The 22322-nt window shown below is 43.3% G+C and overlaps 1 protein-coding gene across 6 annotated transcripts in view; it reads left to right on the top strand.

Annotated features, from left to right (window-relative positions):
- The window catches only part of zgc:110329 (uncharacterized protein LOC550500 homolog), a 188675-nt gene that overhangs the window by 143155 nt on the left and 23198 nt on the right, over nucleotides 1-22322 (top strand). For all 6 annotated transcript variants that reach the window (XM_041209088.1, XM_041209084.1, XM_041209086.1 and 3 more), the window contains 2 exons: nucleotides 9408-9455; nucleotides 15262-15378. In XM_041209088.1, coding sequence (XP_041065022.1) covers nucleotides 9408-9455; nucleotides 15262-15378 — 165 coding nt within the window. The remainder of the gene's footprint in view (nucleotides 1-9407; nucleotides 9456-15261; nucleotides 15379-22322) is intronic.

Raw genomic sequence — 22322 nt, 5'->3', positions numbered from 1 at the left:
TGGGGATTTAGTTTTACCAGTGAGTGTTGATGACCCTAGAGTGGAGCCAGCTTGCAAACTGATGCGGGACCAGAGTACCCACACTTAGAGACTAGTGGCATGGTTTCATCTTCACAGCATTGTTATGCTTCACCTGTCTGCTCCAAGTCAGCTTCCACTGTTCAGGTTATCAGCACTCAGGAAAATCATTAAGATAAAGGGAAAAAAATCTGGTGCACGTGAAATGTTCAAGAGTTGGACAAAGTTTGGGAACGTGTGACTGAACAGATTAGCGCATCTGAGCTACTCTTTGGCCCAATGTTTAATCATTAAAAGTCAGGAAATGTGGTAACTAATTTTCATACACAGTAAGCTCCCACATGCAGCAAGGAGATAACGACCAGACAATTTGTTTTATGTTGGTCGAGGGATAAATATTGGCCAGGACACCTGGAAAAAACACTTCCAGTACTGCCATGGGATCTTTTACATCCACCTAATAGGGCAGATGAGTCCTTGGTTGAATGTTACATCTGAAGAACAACATCGCTGACAATGTCACACTCCTTCTGCTTTGTCCTTTCAACATGGCAGCGCTCCTTCAATACTAACCATCTGATAGTACAGCGCTCCCTCAGTTCTGTCGGTACAGTGCTTCCTCAGTACTGTCCCTCTCACAGTATAGTGCAGCTCCCCTCAGTGCTGACCCTCTGATGGTGCAGCAGTCCCTCAGTACTGAAACTGTGCAGCTCTCCCTCAGTACTGACCCTTGGTCACGATGGTGCAGCACTCCCTCAGTACTGAACCTCCAGTGGTGCAGCACTCACTCAGTACTGACACTCCGACAGTGCAGCACTCCTTCAGTGCTGACCCTCCTACAGTGCAGCACTCACTCAGTACTGACCATCCGACAGTGCAGCACTCCTTCAGTGCTGACCCTCCTACAGTGCAGCACTCCCTCAGTACTGACTGGCTGACAGTGCAGCACTCAGTACTGACCCATGAATGGTGCAGCTGCTCCTCATTACTGACCCTGTGCAGCTCTCCATCAGTACTGACCCTCTATTGGTATAGCAGCCCCTCCATACTGCTCCTTTGAGACTGAAACACTCCCTCAGTACTGCAATGGATTGTGCCCAAGTCCGTGGAGAATCTGAGGCCTAATCTGCCCTGACAGACAGACTCTGTAGTACTATTTGAATAAATGCAAGGAGCTCTGCTTATGTTCTGCCAAATTCCTGTCTCAGTAAACAACACTAAAAACACAACAGATGTGTTGGTCATTGCTGCTTGAGGGAGCTGACCAGCAATGCTTTGGTCAGTTGGTGATGCATTAAGTTCATCTGGGGCAAGTTTCTGCGTCTCTTTTGGAGATGTATCTTCAGTCTTATCTGTGTCCTTAAACCATTAGATGTATTCATGAGAAAGTAAGATGATGATTCAGTGGTTGGCGGGGGGGGTGGGGGTGTGGGTGGTAGGGGGACTCTGATGCCCAAGGGTCCTTGAAGGGAATATGGTTCTTAGACAATTGTTCATCCAGCAACAATATAGAAATATTATTGGAAAGGGCAACTGGCCACAAGTGAACCATGCTCATGAGCTGCTGTTTCACTGATTATACAGTCTGCAAGACAGTGTTCTGTGCTGTTTTTGAAAGGCTACATCTGTACAAATCATTTTGGCACATTACCTAATGAGTCCACTGCTCCCAATTTGGGTATCCTGGACTTTTTTTCACCTCCTAAGATCCTTGTATTCATTCAAAGAACAACAGCAGACACCTAAAAATACTGCTAAAAGGTTTCCTCTAATCTGGGCAGTTTGAGCATCCAGCCATGATGAATTATGAGGAGTGACAGTGGAATACTGTTCCCTCTTTTCACTGTCAAAAACACAACCTTGAAATAATTCCCTCTCGTACACCTTCAAATAGGCGGACAATTACTGTCTTTCATTGTAAGTGGACCACTTCTGGCTTTGAGATATGATGAGATTGCATTTGAATTACTGCTGGATGATTTGCTCTGTGGACACAAGCTGTTTAAAATCAGATGAAGCATTTGTCCAACATTGGCTGCTCAGTATGCAATTCAAATGCAAATTACTGTGACCGCCCTCAGACCCCGATTTACATTTTTAAGCATCTCCTGGCAGAAACAAGAGTCCATTTCTAGGTCCATCTGACTGAATGGGGGCATCGGTGAGGTAGCCAAGGAACCCCCATCACCAGTGAGAATCAGCTGCTGAAATTGGTCCTTTATTCAGCTTCTTGCACCTTTCACTTCGAAATAGTAACATTTCAAGCTATATCATAGTACATTATGCATTCCCTTGAATTGTATTTTTTTTTAAAGTACAATATAATAGCAGAATTACTTAAGATGGGAGGAGAATGGGCAATGGACAGAGTGGCAGACTGGCAATTGGCTGGAGGACTGGTCTGATTCTACCTTTATCCCTCTTCCAAAGAAAGCTGTCCTGAAACAGTGCACAAATTATAGAACACTTGCTTTGATCTCCCACGCTAATAAAGTCCTACTCAGATTCATCCTGGAACAGATCCAGGAAAAGTCAGAAAGTGAGATTGTTAACAATCAAGCTGGATTTCGATGTGGATCAAGTCACTAATCTTAGAACCATAATGGGCTAAGTCCAAGAACATTGGCAGCCAAATACATGCTTCATTGATTTGAGACGGCATTCGATTCAGTCTTACAGAAGAAACTCTGGTTGACAATGTTAGACATGGGATACCCACCACATTTAGTCGACTTTCCGACCAAGCTTTATCATAAGCAATGAGCTGGGGTCAGAGTTGCTGGCACCCTCTCAGAATGGCTCAGTCAAAAAGGGTGTTAGGCAGGGGTGTGTCCTCTCACCATATTTATTCAACATCCTAGCAGAAATGGTTGAGAGAAAGACACTTGCCAGGTACACAGGTGGGATACTGATTGGCAGCTGGCGAGTTTTGAATCTTGGATATGCTGATGACATTACTCTGCTCGCTATCTCAGTGGAGGAGCTATAGGAGTTGATGAATTGTCTTGATCAAGTTAACTGTAAATACAGTCTCCTGATCAATGTTGACAAGGTAAAGGTGATGGGGATGGAAGAAAAGACCTGCAAGATTCTGATTAACAGAATTCAGCTTGGACAGGTTGATACCTTCCACTATCTTAGGTCACTCATCACGGAAGATGCAGAGTGTATCAAAGAAATGCAGGCTAACAAGGGTCATGGTATTGTGAACTGACTTAAAAGGATAAGGAGTAGCTACAGCATCTCGATTGCAATGCAAATTTGTGTTCTGAAAGCCCTTGTGTCACTGGTGAGAATGTATTACTGGGAAAGCTGACCCATCAAGAAAAGTGATGGGGCTCGAATAAAAGCATTAAAATGAAAGGACTCAGATGGATATTATTTGTGTTAGGGACAGCCAAGTAGACAAACGAGTGGGTGCTTGAGAAAGCTGGTGTTAAGAGGAACTTGTTTGAGACAGTGATATCAAGGAAGCTCCTGGACATGCAATGCGAACGGGAGGGGAGTGTTTGGAAAATGAGGCAACGCCAGGCAAAACAACTGGAAAACGTGCATAAGGAAGACCCAAGGTGGGATGAACGGATAATCTCAGAACGTGGACTGGTCTCTCTATGGGACAGGCCCTGAGGGCAGCAGAGAATAGAAACCACTGCAGAAAGCTTGTTGATAGTGCGGCCAACCCTCGGAACGAGGATGGTTGAAAGGGAAGACAAGACAAACAACACAGTGTAATTTCATTGACTGAACTCACTAAGCTCCCATCCTTTATAGACATGTCTTTTCTTTCCAGATTTTGTCACTTTTACCACAGCTATTCATGGGAGGTAGTGTCTCCGCCTTCACCTCTCTGTATGTGCAAGCTACCTTTTCTGCTCTGTGATCATGGGTGAGGTTGACCTTTCATCACACGCCAGTCCTCCCGTTACTTGGTTCTGGCTGGGCACTGGGCATTAACCTGCGCAATGTGTGCAGTTTTCCTGGTGTTGCTGAATCCGCCATGAGCTATAAGGATAAACGTTGAACTCCAACTGGAGCTGATCCAGTTCCTGTCTTGATTTGCTCTGCATTAAACTTAGCATCAGGGTCAGAAGGCTGGAAAGTCTTGAACTGGATGGTATGGTATCAGGATAAGGGGACAGCCATTTCGGACTGCGATGAGGAGCCATTCCTTCACTCGGGGTTGTGAACCTTTGGAATTCTCCACCCTAGCGGGTTGTCGATGTTCACTCATTGAGTATATTCAAGACTGAGAGATTGATGGATTTTATTTTTAACTCTAAGGGAATCACGGGATATAGGGATTAGGTGTGAAGGTGGAGTTAGACATGATCTTATTGAATGGTGAAGCAGGCTCGAGGGGCTATATGGCCTACTGCTGCTCCTATTTCTTATGTGATATTAATACCTCTCCTATCTAACCTTAAAGACAGCTTTTCAATTTCTACAGGAAATTGGATAGAAGAGCATTGCTTTGCAGCAGTCTTGTTCTAATCAGTTTTATCGACGTGTTTTCACCTCTTGGGACTGCTTCTGGCAAATTGCTGTGTGTACCTATCAGATTACCTGGCATTTGTTTTATTTTTGATTTTATGACTGTATCCCCTCCCCTGCCCCCTTTAATCATTAGATAATGTCCCGCATCAGCAGTGGAAGCGTCTGATAGCATAGGGTACCACTGGTAAAATATCGGGTAGGTTCTGTCAGTTTACTGCCCAAGTAGTGAAGGTGAGAATTACCCCTCCCCTCTTAGCAATTCTTTCAGAAATGTCAAATGATGCTTCCTGTTGAAGTATATTGATGTTTGCATAGGCAAATGGGTTGGGCAGGTTGCACAAAGCAAGATCCCACAATCAGAAACTGCATAATGACCAGTTAATCTGGTTGGTGTTGAGACTTTGAGTATTATTGGCCCAGGATTTTGTGATGAACTCCCTTACTCTTCTTCAAATAATCCCATGGTGTCATTAATATCCACCTCAAACACTGCGACAGGCAGACTGATGCCTCCACTCGAAGCTTCAATGGAAACTTTCCTTCTCTTTTGATGCTAATTGACCTACATTTTCCTGTATTTTCTGTTTTTTTAGTCACGACTTGCAGCACACTTGTTTTACTTGTCGAAGTAAGGTTGTTGCCATTTCACTGGGTCGTGTCCTCCAACTCATTTTTACATCACTTTCATTTTGCTTCATTCTTTGTCACACCCAACCACAAAGGATTGACTTTGTAATAAAATTGTGCTGCAGCACTGTAATAGAACTTGATACTTGAACTGAGTCCCAGCAAGAGTCTCAGCAGGTCTGACAGCATCTGTGGAGAGAGAGACAGAGATAACGTTTCGAGTTCATACGGACTCGAAACATTAAGTCTGTCTCTCTCTCCCCACAGATGCTGTCAGACCTGCTGAGATTTTCCAGCATTTTTTGTTTTCGTTTCAGAATTCCAGTATCCGCAGTATTTTGCCGTTATTATCCCAGTGAGAGTTTGTTTCCCGTGCTTAAAGCCCAGCAAAGGGTGGAAAGAGTAAGAATTGATCACCTAAGCTTTGTAGTTTTTTCAGTTAACGAAGGTGGTGCTGTGCAACCGAACTATACAAATTAGGAGCTCCCAGGGTTTATTTTTCCCAGCCTCTAGATGTGATCTCAGCTAGGGCGGCATTTGTGATGCTGGACTAGGAAAGGACACCCCATGTTCCTGTCCTGACTATTAACCTGCAGCTGCACCTGCACCCTGCACTGCAGTAGAAATTTATGCTTGTGATAATTGCAACATTCTGTGGTAAAATGGGTTGTTGCTGTTCACTACATGGACTCCAGGCTCAGGGTTAAGAATAAGCGGTCATCAGCAAGAGGACAGAAAGAGGGGAGAAAATTGTGAAAGGAAAGTCCAGGCCGTTGTTCTGAGTTCATAGCCTGTGCTGCAGAACGTCACCAACTAGAAGTGAGAAACTGACCTATCAATGCAGCCTTTTGGAAAAATAGACGCAATATGAGGATTTCACTGTGTTTATGTTGCTGACGGAAATCCTCCTACAGAGCCTGCTGGAACAAGCACAAACTTAAGAGACCCATTAGTCTCAAAGCACCTTTCAAATCAAGATTGAGATACGCTAACAGGAGGTGAACTGTATAGGAATAGTGGTCCAGGTCAGTTCATGCTTAAGCACTAAGAGTGAGTCCATTCTGCCCAAATCACACAAAGCGTTCCTTTGACACACAGTAGTTCGTTACTGATGGACACCCAAACAGCTGAGAGGGTAGACAGGGCCTCGGTTTAATATCTCAACCAAAAGATGGCACCTCTGACAATGCAGCACTTCCTGGCAAATTACATTAAAGTGCCAGCATTAATTTTGCACTCAAGCCTCTGCACTGGTGCTTGAAAAGGTGACCTTCTGACACAGTGGCAGGAGTGGTACCAGTGAGCTTGAGGTTTTGTATTGCAAGAAATTACATTTAATAACGGAATGATCATTTCCTGCAGGCCGAATGGAGAAAAGAAACTGGGATTGTTCTCCTGAGAGCGGAGAAAGTCAAGTGGAGATTTGATAGAGGTGTTTAAAATCATCAAGCGCTTAGATAGATTAAATATAAAGAAACTGTTTCCAGTAGCTGAAGGGTTGAGAACCAGAGGGCACAGATTTGGGATGATTGGCAACAGAACCAGAGGTGACATGCCGAAGAACATTTTTACACAGCTAGTGGTTAGGATTTGGAATGCACTGCCAGATCGGGGGGAAATACAGTTTCAATAGTAGCTTCAAAAAGGAATTGAATAAAAACTTGAAGGAGAAAAAAATTCAGGAATGTGGGGAAAGAGTGAGGGAAAGTGGAACTAACAAAGAGCCAATACAGACTGGATGGGCTGAATGGCCTTTTTTGTTTTTTTAGCACTCGATGATTCTATAAAGTGCTCAAGGCACTCCACAGAGGTGTAATTAGACTCAAATTAGCACCAAGCCAAAGGGGAGAGTTATTAAGAATGGGCTTAGTTAAAGCAGCATCAGTAATCGGTTTCAAAAACAGAATTATCTGGAAAAACTCAGCAGGTCTGGCAGCATCGGCGGAGAAGAAAAGAGTTGACGTTTCGAGTCCTCTTGACCCTTCAGCAGAACTGCTTCAGTTCTGCTGAAGGGTCATGAGGACTCGAAACGTCAACTCTTATCTTCTCCGCCGATGCTGCCAGACCTGCTGAGTTTTTCCAGGTAATTCTGTTTCTGTTTTGGATTTCCAGCATCCGCAGTTTTTTGTTTTATCAGTAATTGGTGGTCTTGTGTTGGAAAAGACAGATGAAAGCCTGTTCTCCTGAAGATAAAATGAATGATCTGCTCCATAACAATGAAAATTGAAGCCACTGCAAATTTTCCTAATTCTGCAGTCATCAGGATACTGGTTAACTCAAAAAGGACAGCAGTTACGTATTCATTGAGCTGTGACTCTGAGTCAATATCTATCTAGTCTCAATGAGACATGGTTCCCAGCTAAGCCACATCTTAAAGGAGAAGGTAGAGGTGGAGAGGCAGAGAAGTTTAAGGAGAAAATTTTTGAGCTTTCAGTTGAAGGCACAGTCAACAATAGTGCAATGATTAAAATTGTGAAGAATTTTAATCAGTTTATTACAACTCTACAGACGAGAACCTCAGTGACTGCCTAATCCTGAAGCAGGAAATTGGTCTGGATATTGATGAGTAACAGTGAAAAGGAGATGATTGGACAGGGAACAGTACAAACCTCAAGTTGGATTAGGAGTGAAGGTAAAATAAAATAGTTGGATTGAGCCAAAAAATAAATTATTTTGCAACCTCATGCAAGGAAAACTGGAGCACTGAAGGGTTTCTTCTTTGCTGATGTTTTTTGATGACTGAACAAACTAGAAACACATCCATTGTTCACAAAACAGCATAGCAAGGGGGCTGAAGGAAAGCCAATTTCTCCAGTCTTTCATTAAAGAACTCAAAAGTGAAATCATTGTAACCAATCTGTAATGTTATTCCATTATGTTTTCTTGTCTCCTTGGAAACCTCTGACTGAGTTGATAGACTGAAGAACCTTTTATTGCTGATAATAGGCCATGTAGCTGAAGAGCTCGTGATGGAGGAAGCACAAAGGATGACAGTGGGATGGACTGAACAACAGTGGCAGGGAGCCCTGAGTTCAACTATCAGTGTTGCCTGATGTTAAAATTAAAATTTGTCTGTCCTATCTTTTCGCATCTCCAAATTTAGCCAGGCCTTGCAGAGCACTACACAGCAGGATCACACTTTGTATCATTTCTGGGCCAGGGCGGTTAATCAGCAATCAAGAAGATAAACTGATATGCTGACCACAAATAGAGAGTGATAATGACACCTCTGCCCTTCCCCTGCCTTCTGTTTTTGCTCCCTCCAGTGATCGGAAGTAGGTAGGGGAGGCAGATAAATCCTAAAAAGGAATAGGGGGCATGCAGGAAGAAATGCAATGTAATAATCAAGCAATGTAGTTTGTGAGACTCTGTAAACTTACATCTGAATGCCAGAAAGTGAACAGCACACTAAATTGAATTCAATACTGCTCCTGTTAGAAGGCTGAGGGACAATTTTATTCCAAATTAAGGTTGTTTGGATTTAGTTCACAGCAAGTGTTGGCCAACAGGAATGATAGGAGCTCATGACCTTCCTGATAAGTTCTAAGTTGCTGAAGCTCTCATCCGTGCCTTTTTTATCTCTAGGCTCGGCTCTTCCAATGCACTCGTGGCTGTTCTCCCTAATTCTACTCTCCATCAGCTTGAGGTCATCCAAAACTCTGCTGCCCATGTCCTAACTTGCACCAATTATCCCTGTGCTTGCTGACCTATATTGGTTCTTGGTTCAGCAATGCCTCAGTTTTAAAATTCTCATCCTTGTTTTCAAATCCCTCCATGGCCTCACCCCTCCCTGTAATCTACTCCAACCCCACAATCCTCAGGTCTCTGCGTTGCTCTAATTCTCGCCTCTCCAACATCCCTAATTTTAATCGCTCCACCATTGGTGGTCGTGCCTTCTGTTGCTTAACCGTAAGCTCTGAATTCCCTCCCTAAACCTCTCAGTCTCGCTACCTCTCTTTCCTCCTTTCAGACATTCAATAAAACCTATCTCTGATGAAACTTTTGGTCACCTGTCCTAATATCTCCTTATGTGATTCAGTGTCATATTTTATTTTATAATGTTCCTGTAAAGCTCCTTGGGATGTTTCATTCCATCAAAGGTGCTGCAAAATTCTAAGTTGTTATTCTATCCTGATGGATTAATAATAAGTAAAGTCCTCTCCCATTTATCCATCTCGTTACAAGGAGATAATTGGTTGATGTCTGACAGCAGGTAATAGCTGCTTATTCATAATTTGCTGGTGACTCATTATTTTCTTTCCTTTTAGGGAGATGTCATCAACACTCAGTGTGGATACCAGACACTACATAAAGAGGTGAGCAATGAGTTACACCCAAACCAAAACATCAATTTGCCTTTTCTATATCCAGATGTCAGTAGATCTGTTGTATATCCCAAATGTTTTTGCTTCAAATTCCCAGCTTTTTTAGTGGAATTGTGTTCTGTTGGCTATTGTGTTCAGCAACGTTTCTTACCATCATTTTCTTCTGTCTCACATGGGAGAATTTCTGGGTAGCATTCTTCTCTTTCTTAATGTTGAGTGTCATTGGGCTGTTTAACCACAGCAGCAACACAGCCAAGTGCAATTCTGTCCATACACATTTGCAATGGGAATACTGGATGGCAAATAGTAGGAGGGAGTCCTGTCATCTTCTCCACTTCCCAATCCGGGTGCAGTGAGCCCAATTACAGTCCTCCTGGTTATAAGACTGAACATGAGCTACTCCCGATCTGCACAGCTTAAATACCAGTACTGGGGAAGCAGTTTACTGCTCTTAAAATTCAACTAAGTTCCCATATGGGTCTGAAGCGTTGAGCCACTTGATATTGTGTGAGTCATTACATTACAAGCTCCGAGTCTTGACCTGTACTGTGAAGGTGCTGAAAAAGTGCAGATGACTCACCTGACGGATATTCCCTGTATCCTATCTTCAGTTATAGGAAAAGTAAGAAAGCTGAACCTTTCTAAAACACTGGTTAGGCCTCACTTAGAATACTGTGGCCAATTCTGGGCACCACAGCTTAGGAAGAATGCCTTGGAGGTGGTTCAGAGGAGGGTCCTTAAGTTACATGGAGAAACTGGTGAAGCTGGGGTTGGCCTCCTTAGAGCAGAGGGGACTAAGGGAAATGAAAAGAGGTTTTTAAAATCATGAATGGCTTTGATAGAGTAATCATGGAGAAATTATTTCCAGTGGCAAAAGGGTCAGTAGTCAGAGTTAATGATGGTAACTGGCAAAGAACGAGGGCAGGAGATGAGGAGAATTTTTTTTACACAGTAGGTTTTATGATCTTGAATGCACTGGCTGAAATGGTGGTGGAAGAAGATTCAATAGTAATTTTCAAAAATGAATTGGATAAGTGTTTGAAAGGTAAAAACTGAAAAGCTGTAAGGAAAGAGCAGGGAGAAATGTGACTAATTAGGTAGCTCTTTCAAAGAGTCCGCACAGACACTGTGGGCCGAATGGCCTCATTTTGTGCTGTGTCATTCTCTGAGAGTCAGGTGCTGTGGATCATCTCTTTTGCTTCATACACCTATCATTGGTGTGCAGCAGCTACACCGTTGTTAATTAAATTGGGTTTACAGCACCAATTATTGTTCCTCAGCCCTTCTTAATAACAAGTGCCGCATCTAAAACACAATTCAATTCCACTGAGTGAATTGACAGCATTACCCTAATGCAAGGCCAAATGGAGACCAACATACAAAGTGTCCTCATGGAACAGAAAGAGAATGCAAATAGTGTACACCAGTTTGAGGGTTTATTGTATTCGATGGAAAATTGAAATAATTACATAAAAGGCCTTGTCAAAGTGCATTTGAGAGTTGAAGTCTGTTGCCTGATGTTCATTGATATTCTTGGGGCTGGTAGTGGATATGTCGAAACTGAATGTTATTTTTTGAGTTTGTATGAAGTGAGAGCAACAGTGCTGTGCTGCTTTGATTTAAGTTGTTTCCTGGACCCTGGGAATTTCAGCTGTTGTGAAAAGAAAAAACATATTGTGAAGATCCTCTGAATTTTTCACCCATTGAATTGTTTTGCTGTTGCTTGCATTGCTCAGACTCAATTTCGACACAAAGAATGTTACCGAGCAGGAAGTTTTATAAAATCCTGATCAGATTCATCTTCAAGTTACAAGATTCCTGCTGGGCTCCAGTTCCTCACAGCTATCCACAGCTTTAGTCATACATCACAAATGACATTGGGGCACCCAACTGATTTATGTTAAATGAGAAAACAAGACAGTAATGGAAATACTTGATCTATTAGGGAACTACTGTAAACTGACCTACTTCCTGTTGGTTTACCTTGATCCAGTTTGACAGTTGGATTATTTATTGTGTTCCTGTAGCCTTGCTTGATAGTTACAAGAATTAACAGTGAGCAGGAGCCTGTGAAATCTTCTGGTCTTAGATTAGGTTCAGTGAATAGCACTTTCGTCCCTGACTCAGAAGGTTGTAAATTCAATCCTCACACCAGAACCTTAAGCAGGTAACCCGGCTGGTACACTGGTGGATGTTCCATTCTTCTTCTCCTCAGCATAAACATACCAATCATACACAAGGATCGGTGAAACAATAATGTAGGTTCTTTATTTTAAGATAAGACTATACATATATATACATAGATAGCATTCACTAGGATGCCAAGTATAAGACATCTAATCTCTACCCTGCTGCTTGCAGACTGACTATAAGTCATGAGATGACGACATCACATCCTGTCAATGTATGTATCCGTGGACAAGATCCCCAATTTATTAAATTCCCAGATGAGATCCCCAATGTGTTAAATTTCCAGATGAAATCCCCAATTTGTTAAATTCCCAGACGAGACCCAATTTTGTTATGGTGAGGAGGAATGAGCTGGCTTCCCTCTTTAGTCAACCCCCTTTGTTGGTCACAACAAGGTTAGTTTAAAAATCCTTTCCCAGTGGATATCTTTTCTCAGTCCAAATGTATTTACTTTTATTAAGGAGCCAACTTAACCAGACTTTCTTGAGCCAAAGAAAGAGTAAGTTTATTAGTTACTAAAACATGAGAAAAAATAATAAAAACGCAACACATATACACACAGATCAGAATTGAGAAGTTAAGAGTCCAAATACAAGTTTAAAAAAATACACATCAGTTCTTTGCCTGCCCATGAGTGGTACATTACGGCTGTTAAGTTGAATGATTCCAGTAGAGCTGACCTTGGCAGAGAGCAGTCAGTTGGAGACATTTGGTTCTGCAGAGTAGCTGAAGAGGCTGTCCTATTTTCTTTTGATCTGCTGAGCCTTGCCTCCAGCAACAGAGAGAGAGGGAGAGAGGCTTTGCCTGAAGCTGCAGGGGTCACTGGTTGGTGTTTCTTCTTGTTTCTTTCACTCTAACAGCACACCAGCACAAGCTGCACTGCTCTGCAGCTAGCTTTTTAACCTATTTTTCCCTGTGTATTCCAGGAGAGGAAATAGTCATGTCTCACATTCATCTCAGAACAAATTAAACATTCTGAGATACAAATCAACAGGAGATGGATTTTTGGGTGACTATCGAGACATGCAAATCTGTCTTTTGCCTCCACAACCACAGGAGATTGAAGTTCAGTCTTTTGCATCTTTCCTATCTCCCTTCCAAATGTCTCTGCTTGAAGGCCATGACATCTTTTCAGGTGTGACATTCCATGTTCTCCCAGGACAGGCCTGTCAGTGTAATCCACATAGGAATCTTCCAGAAAATGGTCACTTTACATTATCAGTGTCTTTGCTTGTATTCCTTATAAAAATCACAGGTCTTCCTTAAAAAGTTCAATATGCCCGTAAGCAATTTGTGGTTGCCATCTGTTTTTCATGACAGTATGTAATAATTGCCGCAGCTTAAGACATGCACCCTTAAAGGAGTATGAACATCATATCACAGCAGTGTAGTACAGAGGGGATGCACTGTAGGAGGTGCCTGTCTTGCAGTGGCACAGTAAACACTGTCTGTCCTCTCAGATGGAATTCTAAAAAAATTCCCATGGAAGATCTTGCCAAAAAAGAGCAGCTGGGAGCAGAAGAGAATGCGGTCCCTTTGAGGGAAACAGTTTCAGGCTGCAGGTTCCAGACAGAAAGAAGTTGAATGAGTGAGTTTTGCAGAGCAACAGAGCTGAAGCAAACTTGCACAAGTATAAAATGAGAGGGAAGAAAATGAAATGACAGGATCAAGTAGCACATTCTCTTCATGCCAGTAAATGATGGCACACCAGAGGTGAAATTGTTTCTTGGGAAGAAGTGACAGATCTCAAACAGAAGTTCAATATAACGCAGACATCAGTAACACAATTAAATGTAATAGTAATAACTTTCCAGATAGTGCAGTCTGCTGGTTGCTATAATTGAGGTGAGAGGTGATCTGAATTTCATGTTTGAGCCCAGCGCTGAAACGTGTGAAATAGTGGTGATAAATGGATAGGTTTCAGTTTCAAGTAGGTGAAAACAGTCCTGCTGGTTTTTACATGAAGCAGACAATATAAATATTTCATGGCCAACATTTTCCCCCTGTCGGGGGGGGATGTGCGGGAGCGGGCGCGGGTAGGTGGGTTCCCGATCGGAGGCGCGCCGTCATTTTACATGGGTGGGCCAGTTAAGGCCCGCCCAGCGTGATGTCCGCTCGGAAGCGCTGTGCACTCCCTGTTGGGGGCCGGGGGGTGGGGTGGTGGAATTCCCTGAGCCGGGAGTGCGCCCTTTCATGCATGTGCGCGAAACAGTGCACAGATCTCCCTCTGGCAAAGTGCCACCTCAGGGAGATCGCTGGAAGTTTCAAAAGTTTTTTAGAAGTGAAAAAAAAAATTCCTGACATGTCCCCTCGTGTGACACTGTCACACGGGCTGGGACTTGTCAATTTCTTTTATTTCAACATTTTGTAAACATTTAAAATCCGTTATGAAACCTTATCCCACCCGTGGATGAGGTTTCATGTTTTTTCAGAAGCCCGCCTGGGCTCCTGGCCCACCCACCAACCTTAAGGTTGGACGGGCAGGTCCATTGATTGCCTCAATTACTTTATTAATGGCCTTAAGTGGCATTGACAGGTCGGTGGGCGTGCAACCAACTCGGCTCCACGCACGCCGAACTGAAACCGTAAATGACATGGTGACGTCGGGACACCCGCCCAACTTTACCCTGTGTCATTTTACGTGTCGGCGAGCGGGCCCCGCCCCCTGCTCGCCAACTGGAAGATGCAGCCCCATCAGAAACATGGATGGTCAACTTTGACCAATGCCCTAACTGCTTAGAGCCTTCTGTTCTTGGAAATGCAGACCCATTCTGAAACCCACAAATTCACAGAAAGATTGGTAATCAATTGATGCCTTTATCTTAGTGCCATTTCCAGATGTTTACTTACATTTGAGTGTGTGGGTGTGTGTGTGTAACTACGTATGTATGTCTGTGTGTGTGTGTGTGGCTGTGTGTAAGTGTATGTGTGGTTTGAGTGTAAGCGTCTGGTGTGTGCATCTGTGTGTAAATGTATGTGTGGTTTAAGTGTAAGTGTGTGTATCTGTGTGTAAGGGTGTGTGTGTGTGTGTGTGTGTGTGTGTGTGTGTGTGTGCGCGCCACGTTATTACAGTCATAATTCTTTGCTACAATTTGAATAGAAGCAAAAAAAAAAGGATTGGCCAGATTTGTTCACACTTTGTTCTCATTTTGTGGCAAAGCGATCTTTAGCTTGTCACAGAATTTCCCTCCCTTAAGGAAGAATCATAATTATTTGTACCCTTTAGAAAAGGTGAATCTGCTGAATATGATGGAATACGGCAGGGTTAAGAATAAGTCAAATGGATAATGGATTTTGCTGTCAGCAACAAAGGAACAGCACTCGCTTTGCCTCACTAACAGCAGCGCACAAAGTTTTATCAGGCTTTCATGCTCAAATTTCATGCCCTTTCCAACATGGCACCCTCGACAGGACATCTGTGGCATCAGTGGGTGAGAAACAATGAGGCTTTTCATCCAGTCAGATTACAGAGTCCTCACTGAGACACGCAGGGGTGAATTTTAATCTCGAAAAACAGGTGGGCTGAGGTCAGATTCAGTAATAAATGTTTTATGGAGAAATCGTTGTCCACTCTGCTGATCTGGTTTTATTATGGCTTGATACACAGCGTTTCGAGGTTGACACAATCATCTATGTCCGAGGCTGTGTCGATGCCATCAGCTTGTGGTTTATGGATAACATTGGTATCACAGTGGGAATTCTTGCCGCATTACTTCTGCCACAGGTAATAATCTCTTAGTTCATGTTGCTATGCTATTAATTCTCTTTCTGTACCAAGGCTTGCGAACAAAAGAATGACTAACATATTGGCAATGACATCCCTGGATTTGTAACAGTGAGAGTGATTTTGCATAAAACTCTGAATCATTGAAATCTATGAACAATGGAGTTCTTAATTCTGAACAGATTTCTGCATTCATCAGAATCAGTAGCCAACAGGTATAAAAATAGGAACAGCAGTAGGCCATTTGACGTGTTCTGCCATTCAGTGAGATCATGGCTGATCTACAACCTAACTCTATACACCCAGCCTACGCCATCCAATTACAAAACAACTATTAATTTTAGATTTAAAATTAACAAAACCATCAAGAATCAATTGCTCTTTTACTATTTATGTGTTTATTAGAGACTATGGGTTCATTTTATGATAGCCACTAATCCATTCTTATCTTCTCCCCTCATCCCCTTTTTTCGATCTCCTTTGTTCATTCTATAGTCAGCTTGGTTCTGTACTGAACCTTACGTTTATCATATTCTTCAAAATATTGGCATAGGATCTTCTACACCCCCCCCCCCCCCGTCACCTCTTTTAATGATCCTGCCCAACTTCCCTCTGCAAGGAGATAAGACCGTGTCTAGTACAGTTATTCCAAGCAGTTTGGAGCTTTCTCATTGTGGAGTCCTGCTCAGTTCTGAGTACCTGATACTGGTGGCTTCTGAATGTTCTGTGCAGCTCGAAGTAACATAACCAGGAGTGTACTGGGGTTCATTATCAATTCTGCATTTTGAAGCATAAAATCCTACTGCATGTACACTGTTTTACAAAGGGCGTGATATTCGTTGATATACCTTCTGAAATTTGTGTGCGATTATGGATTTTCAAATGTAAACTTTAATCCTGACTGGCAGAGCTGTGCTTTCAAAATTAGTCATATGAAGCACACGATGGAATTTAGAAATTGTTCTTATGCAGTGGAAGCATCTTGAGCCACTTCACACTCTATTGCTACTCCATGCACTACAAGCAACACTCTTAAGCGAATTAGCTTATCATAGCCTGTGTGGAAACTGTGGGGAAATGTCCCAAAACAGATAATATATGTTAACAGAAATAAAGATCCTTTTGTTGTCGAACACAACTGAGTGGAAACTGAGTGAGTGAAAATGTTTAAAGATTAAACTGGGACAGATTGTCTAACTCACTCGATGAAATTTGATGCAGTGTTTATTGAGGCTGAATGTTCAATTCGTACGATGAATTTTATCTCAGGTGCACCTCTCTTCTTCACCCTGTAGTGAATCACAGCCAAATAATGTGAACTGAATGAATCTTAAAAGAATTGTGAGGACAATGATACAGACTCAAATCTAATCAATAAGTCATTAACAAAACCGCACACACTGGAAGGTATAAAATGTATAGGTTCTCAGTCCTTTTGTGCCATCAGTTATTGAGTAATTCCACATTCTTCTTTTGAGAATCTGTGTGGATTTGAAATAAATATTTCTCAGTTCACTCATTCTGAATGAATTCTGTAATTGTTGGAAGAATTTTGCAAGCCTTACTAGAAAAGCCAAGTGAAAGCAATATTAACCTGGACAAAAAGTTAGCATGTCCTTATTCCCTGTTGAGTAGAAGCTAAAGGAATAGAATGTTCTCACTGAATAAAGCTTGTGTACACTGCATGGGCGTATTGGTATTGAAGGGTTGAACTGACAGATATGATATTTTAAAGACCCATTAACTTGGATCAAGGATGTTGTATTGTAAGGTCTACTATCTATTTTTAATAACATGGTGCTTATGTAATGGATTAGTTCATCTGATCAAACATGGCGAGGCAGCACAGGCAAATTATCCTCCTGAATTTGCAAAGGTTGCTAATCAGAACAAATGTTTCTGGCCGGCAAGAGAGGTCTCAGGTGGTATTTTAACCTCTCCTGCCCACCCAGCATGGGGGCGGGGTGGGTGGGGGAGTGGGTACATGGTGCAGGCAGGAAGTTCAAATGGTGGAGGGGGGAGGGTTATGGCACCTCACTGGGTTTTTAATTAATGCTGATTTGGAATGTGATTTGCCAGCCACTAATGAAATGTTTTAGTTTTGAGCTTCCTATATGATTCTGCTGTGTGATTCTTCTTCCCTCTCCTCACTTGCAACACCTGCTGAATTGGTGTTGCTCTTCTTAATGGATATAAGAGGGATTTTAGACTCTGAACCTGAACTGACTGCTGTTGGCTGGAATAAGGTCTCATGCGACCAACCTAGTTCCTCGGGAGTGTTTTTAAAATTGAGTGTTTTGTAGCTTAACATTGGATGCCTTCCATTCCAGATAGAAACATTAAGAGAGATTGTGGAATTGGAACAGTCAGGAGATTGATTGTGAACCTTGAGACTGATATCACAATGGTTCTGACTTCAGATCTGCATTCATTTCAGTCCGGAGAAGCCTACGAGTCCTGCAATAAACTGGACCTAATAATCACCTAACTCACAAGCCTAAGTCTATATGCTGGGGAAATTCACTTCAAATACATCCGTAATTTGTGCATTTGTGGATACCTCAAACCCAGATAGCCCCAGTTGCTGACAGTGTATACTCAACTTGGGATTGTTGAAGAGCCAAAGAGCCATATGTAAATGTATCTCAGATAGGCCAGACTTAACGTAAATGAGGGTACCTCTGACAAGATGTTTATTTCAAACACAAAGTCTTGACTTTGAAACCTGGGGAGAAATCTCCTTGTAGCCAATGGCATTTAAAAATGAAATGAAAGTCACTGTAGTCCCAAAGGATAATAGGCTGCTCTCTCATTAGAGAGAGGGATGCCTGGTGGTGAGTTTAACCTGAGGGTCATCACATCTTAGGCAAGGGGCAAGGTTTAGAAGGCAGGACCTTCATGGATGACCTCAGCCAATGCAGGAATTGAACCCACACTGTTAGCATCATAAACCAGCTGGCCAGCCAACTGAGCTAATTGGTGGAAACATACAGCTGTACAGCTTCAATAAACCTTCCCTGCTTTTCTATTCCATTCCCCTTGCAATAAATACCAACATGTCATTCACCTTCCTAATCACTCACTGTACCTGCGTACTAACTTTTTGTGATTCATGTGCCAGGACACCCAGATCCCTCTATACCACTGAGTCCTGCAATCTCCCTCCATTTTAATAACATACTGCTTTTCTATTTTTCCTGCCAAAGTGGACACGTTCACATTTTCCCATATTATACAATTAAAATCCAATTTGTTCAAAGACCAAATTGAAGTTTTGCTCAACTGCTTGATGCAAAACATATTTAACTTACTGCAAATGTGTTTTTTTTTAAAAATCAGTCTCCTTCAGAATCTCTAAACTTCATTTCTGTCATTCAGCCCAATTGATGTTGAAGTTTTCACCTTTTTGACATTAGAAAGAAACAGAGGAAATCTTAGAAATGTGGTAGATTTTTTTCATTTTGTGTGGCCAGTATGGGGAACGGAGACTGGGAAATTAAGTGGCGATCATTATGACCGGATTTCCATTATTGTGCCCCACATACCATTAGCTTCCTGGACATACAAACATATAAACTAGGCCATTCAGCCCATTGAGCCGGCTCTGCCATTCAATAAGATCATGGCTGATCTGTTTACGTTTTGAGTTCCACATTCCCATCTGCCTCTGATAACCTTTGATTCACTTGCCTAACAAGAATCTATCTGCCTCTGCCTTAAAAATATTCAATGACCCCCAGCTCCACCGCCTTCTGAGGCAGAGTTCCAAAGTCGCGCAACCCTCTGAGAGAAAAAAATTCTCCTCATCTCTGTCCTAAAAGGGCAACACCTAATTTTAAAACAGTGCCCCCTAGTTCTGGACTCATGCACAAGAGGAAACATTCTTTCCACATCCACCTTGTCAAGATCATTCAGGATCTTATATATTTCAATCAAGTCACCCCTCACTCTTCTAAACTCCAGTGGAAACAAACCCAGTCAGTCTAACATTTCCTCATAAGACAACCTGCTTATTCCAGATATCAATCCAGTAAACATCCTCTGAACCACCTCCAACACATTTACATCCATCCTTAACTAAGGAGACCAAAACTGCACACAGTATTCAAGATGTTCGATTATGTTCAATTCCTCTCGTAATATAAGGTAGCATTCCATTCGCCTTCGTGATAACCTACACACTAACTTTGTGTGACTCATCCACTGGAACGAGATAGGAATTCACCTGGAGAATGCACCAGGAGTTGGGAATTCTAATGGAAATTCCTCTCTGCATTTGGAAGGAGGAAGAGGGGGAAGAAGGATGCAACTCAGGTTCGAATGTACTGGAAGTGGATTACTTACATCTTTACCAAAGCTGTCCATGCCTCTATATCCAGTCATATCTGCCTGTATAGGTCCTGGGAAACTGCCTTTGCAGGACAAGTGTCACCAGGCAGACAATGATAGAATAGTATGGCCTGTAGCTAACCTGCACACTGCCAGTGGCAATACCATAAAAACCGTTACATTCCTAACATAACTCTCAGGCTCACTGTAACTCTTTCAAGTACAAACACGTTTCTATCTGTTCCTATTCAGATGAAGTTACATTGTTTCATAGCTTGCCAATGTGAGATTTGAACTCTTGATAATCTTTTAAATGAAAACCAAATCAACAAAATTGGGATAAATCAGGCACAGCCCCCAATTCAGGTCAGCTGTAAAAACCAAGGACAAAAATTTAAAGGAACCTTGAACTCTTGATAATCTTTTAAATGAAAATCAAATCAACAAAATTGGGATAAATCAGGTACAGCCCCTAATTCAGGTCAGCTGTAAAACCAAGGACAAAGTTTAAAGGAACCTTACAAACTTTAAATCAAAATGTGATTAAAGGGGTCAACAAAACAGCCCAGTCCCCGCGGTGCCCACCGAGCACGGAAGGCCTCGAGAGTACCAGCAGACACCGCATGCTCCCTCTCCAGGGACATCCAGCAGCGAACGTAGCCACGGAAGAGGGACAAACAATCGGGCGGGACTCCCCCGTCGATCACCCGCTGCCTGGACCTGTTAATGGCCAACTTAGCCAGGCCCAGGAGCAGGTTCACGAGGAGGTCCTCCTTCTTCCCGACCCCTTTCCGCACCGGGTGCCCATAGATCAGGAGCGTGGGGCTGAAGTGCAAACAAAACATCAATAAAAGGTTTTTCAAATAACTAAAAAGGGAGTGCAGCCTACAACACCCTATGTATACATGGTCCACGGACTCCACAAGACCGCAAAAAGGGCACGTGTCCTGAGAGTCCGTGAACCTATGCATCCTCTTATTATAGGGGACTGCTGCATGCAACACCCTCCAACCCAGGTCCCCGATAGAAAGGGGGAGGACACCTCCGTAGAGGGCCTCCCATCGGGGGCCTCCGCCGCCGGACGGCAACAAGGCACGCCAGGGCGTGTCCGGTCGACGGACAAGGGCGAGAAAATGGAAGGTGTGCAGCAGCAGTCCGTACAAAAAGCCCCTCTTTGCCGTGCCAAAAGGCACGGAGGGTATGTCCCCGAGGCGGCTCATATTGCGGGGCACCAGCACCCGAGGGAGGGTTCGGGGCTTGGGGCCAATGTGGAATTCCGTCCGAACAGGGTAACGTTCAGACGGAAGACCACCGCGCACCTGGGCCACCTCAAGACCCAAAATAACGTCGGGTCCAAGCACGACCGTTCTCAGGTCTTGGATGGCATCGGCTGCGACCTGGACACTCACAGACGCTCGTCGCGCCAACTCCTGCGGGAGCATCCAGCCCAGTCCTCCGCCACCCAGCATGTCCCCGATCCTGGTCACCCCTGCGGCCACAGCCCTCCTCTCCGCCAACCACTGAAAAGGACGGAGGGGCGGATTCCTGAGCAGCGGCTCTCTGACAATAGCCGCTACTCCTGACGGGGGAGAGCTGCGTCGCGAGGCGACCACTTTCCAGACTTTGATCAGGTCCTCGTAAAAGACGGGCAACACCTGCAAGGAGCCACCGAGGCCCAGCTGTTCTATAAACAGGAGCTGCACGTCATAATTCAGGCCGTGCACCTGACGGAAGAAATACGTCGTCAGGTCACACCATCTAGGAGGAGGCTCGACGTAGAGGTATCGCTGCAGGGTCTGAAGGCGGAAAGTCGCCACCTGTATGCGTAGGCACACTAGCGCCTGACCACCCTCCCTAACTCTTTCGAGTACCAACACGTTTCCATCTGTTTCAGATGAAGTTACATTGTTTCATAGTTTTGCCATTGTGAGATTTGAACTCTTGATAATCTTTTAAATGAAAACCAAATCAACAAAATTGGGATAAATCAGGCACAGCCCCTAATTCAGGTCAGCTGTAAAAACCAAGGACAAAAATTTAAAGGAACCTTGAACTCTTGATAATCTTTTAAATGAAAATCAAATCAACAAAATTGGGATAAATCAGGTACAGCCCCTAATTCAGGTCAGCTGTAAAACCAAGGACAAAGTTTAAAGGAACCTTACAAACTTTAAATCAAAATGTGATTAAAGGGGTCAACAAAACACCCCAGTCCCCGCGGTGCCCACCGAGCATGGAAGGCCTCGAGAGTGTCAGCAGACACCGCGTGCTCCCTCTCCAGGGACATCCGGCAGCGAACGTAGCCATGGAAGAGGGACAAACAATCGGGCGGGACTCCCCCGTCGATCGCCCGCTGCCTGGACCTGTTAATGGCCAACTTGGCCAGGCCCAGGTATAAGATGTAATTCTTTTGAGTAAAGGTAGAAGTAACTCTTTCGAGTACAAACCCGTTTCTATTTGTTTCAGATGAAGTTACGTTGTTTGCCATTGTGAGATTTGAACTCTTGATAATCTTTTAAATGAAAACCAAATCAACAAAATTGGGATAAATCAGGCACAGCCCCTAATTCAGGTCAGCTGTAAAACCAAGAACAAAGTTTAAAGGAAACTTACAA

This window comes from Carcharodon carcharias, chromosome 17 (genome assembly GCF_017639515.1).
Source record: "Carcharodon carcharias isolate sCarCar2 chromosome 17, sCarCar2.pri, whole genome shotgun sequence".
Taxonomy (NCBI): Eukaryota; Metazoa; Chordata; class Chondrichthyes; order Lamniformes; family Lamnidae; genus Carcharodon; species Carcharodon carcharias.
Note: the sequence above shows the minus strand (reverse complement) of the source record. Positions and strands in the feature narration are given on the sequence as shown.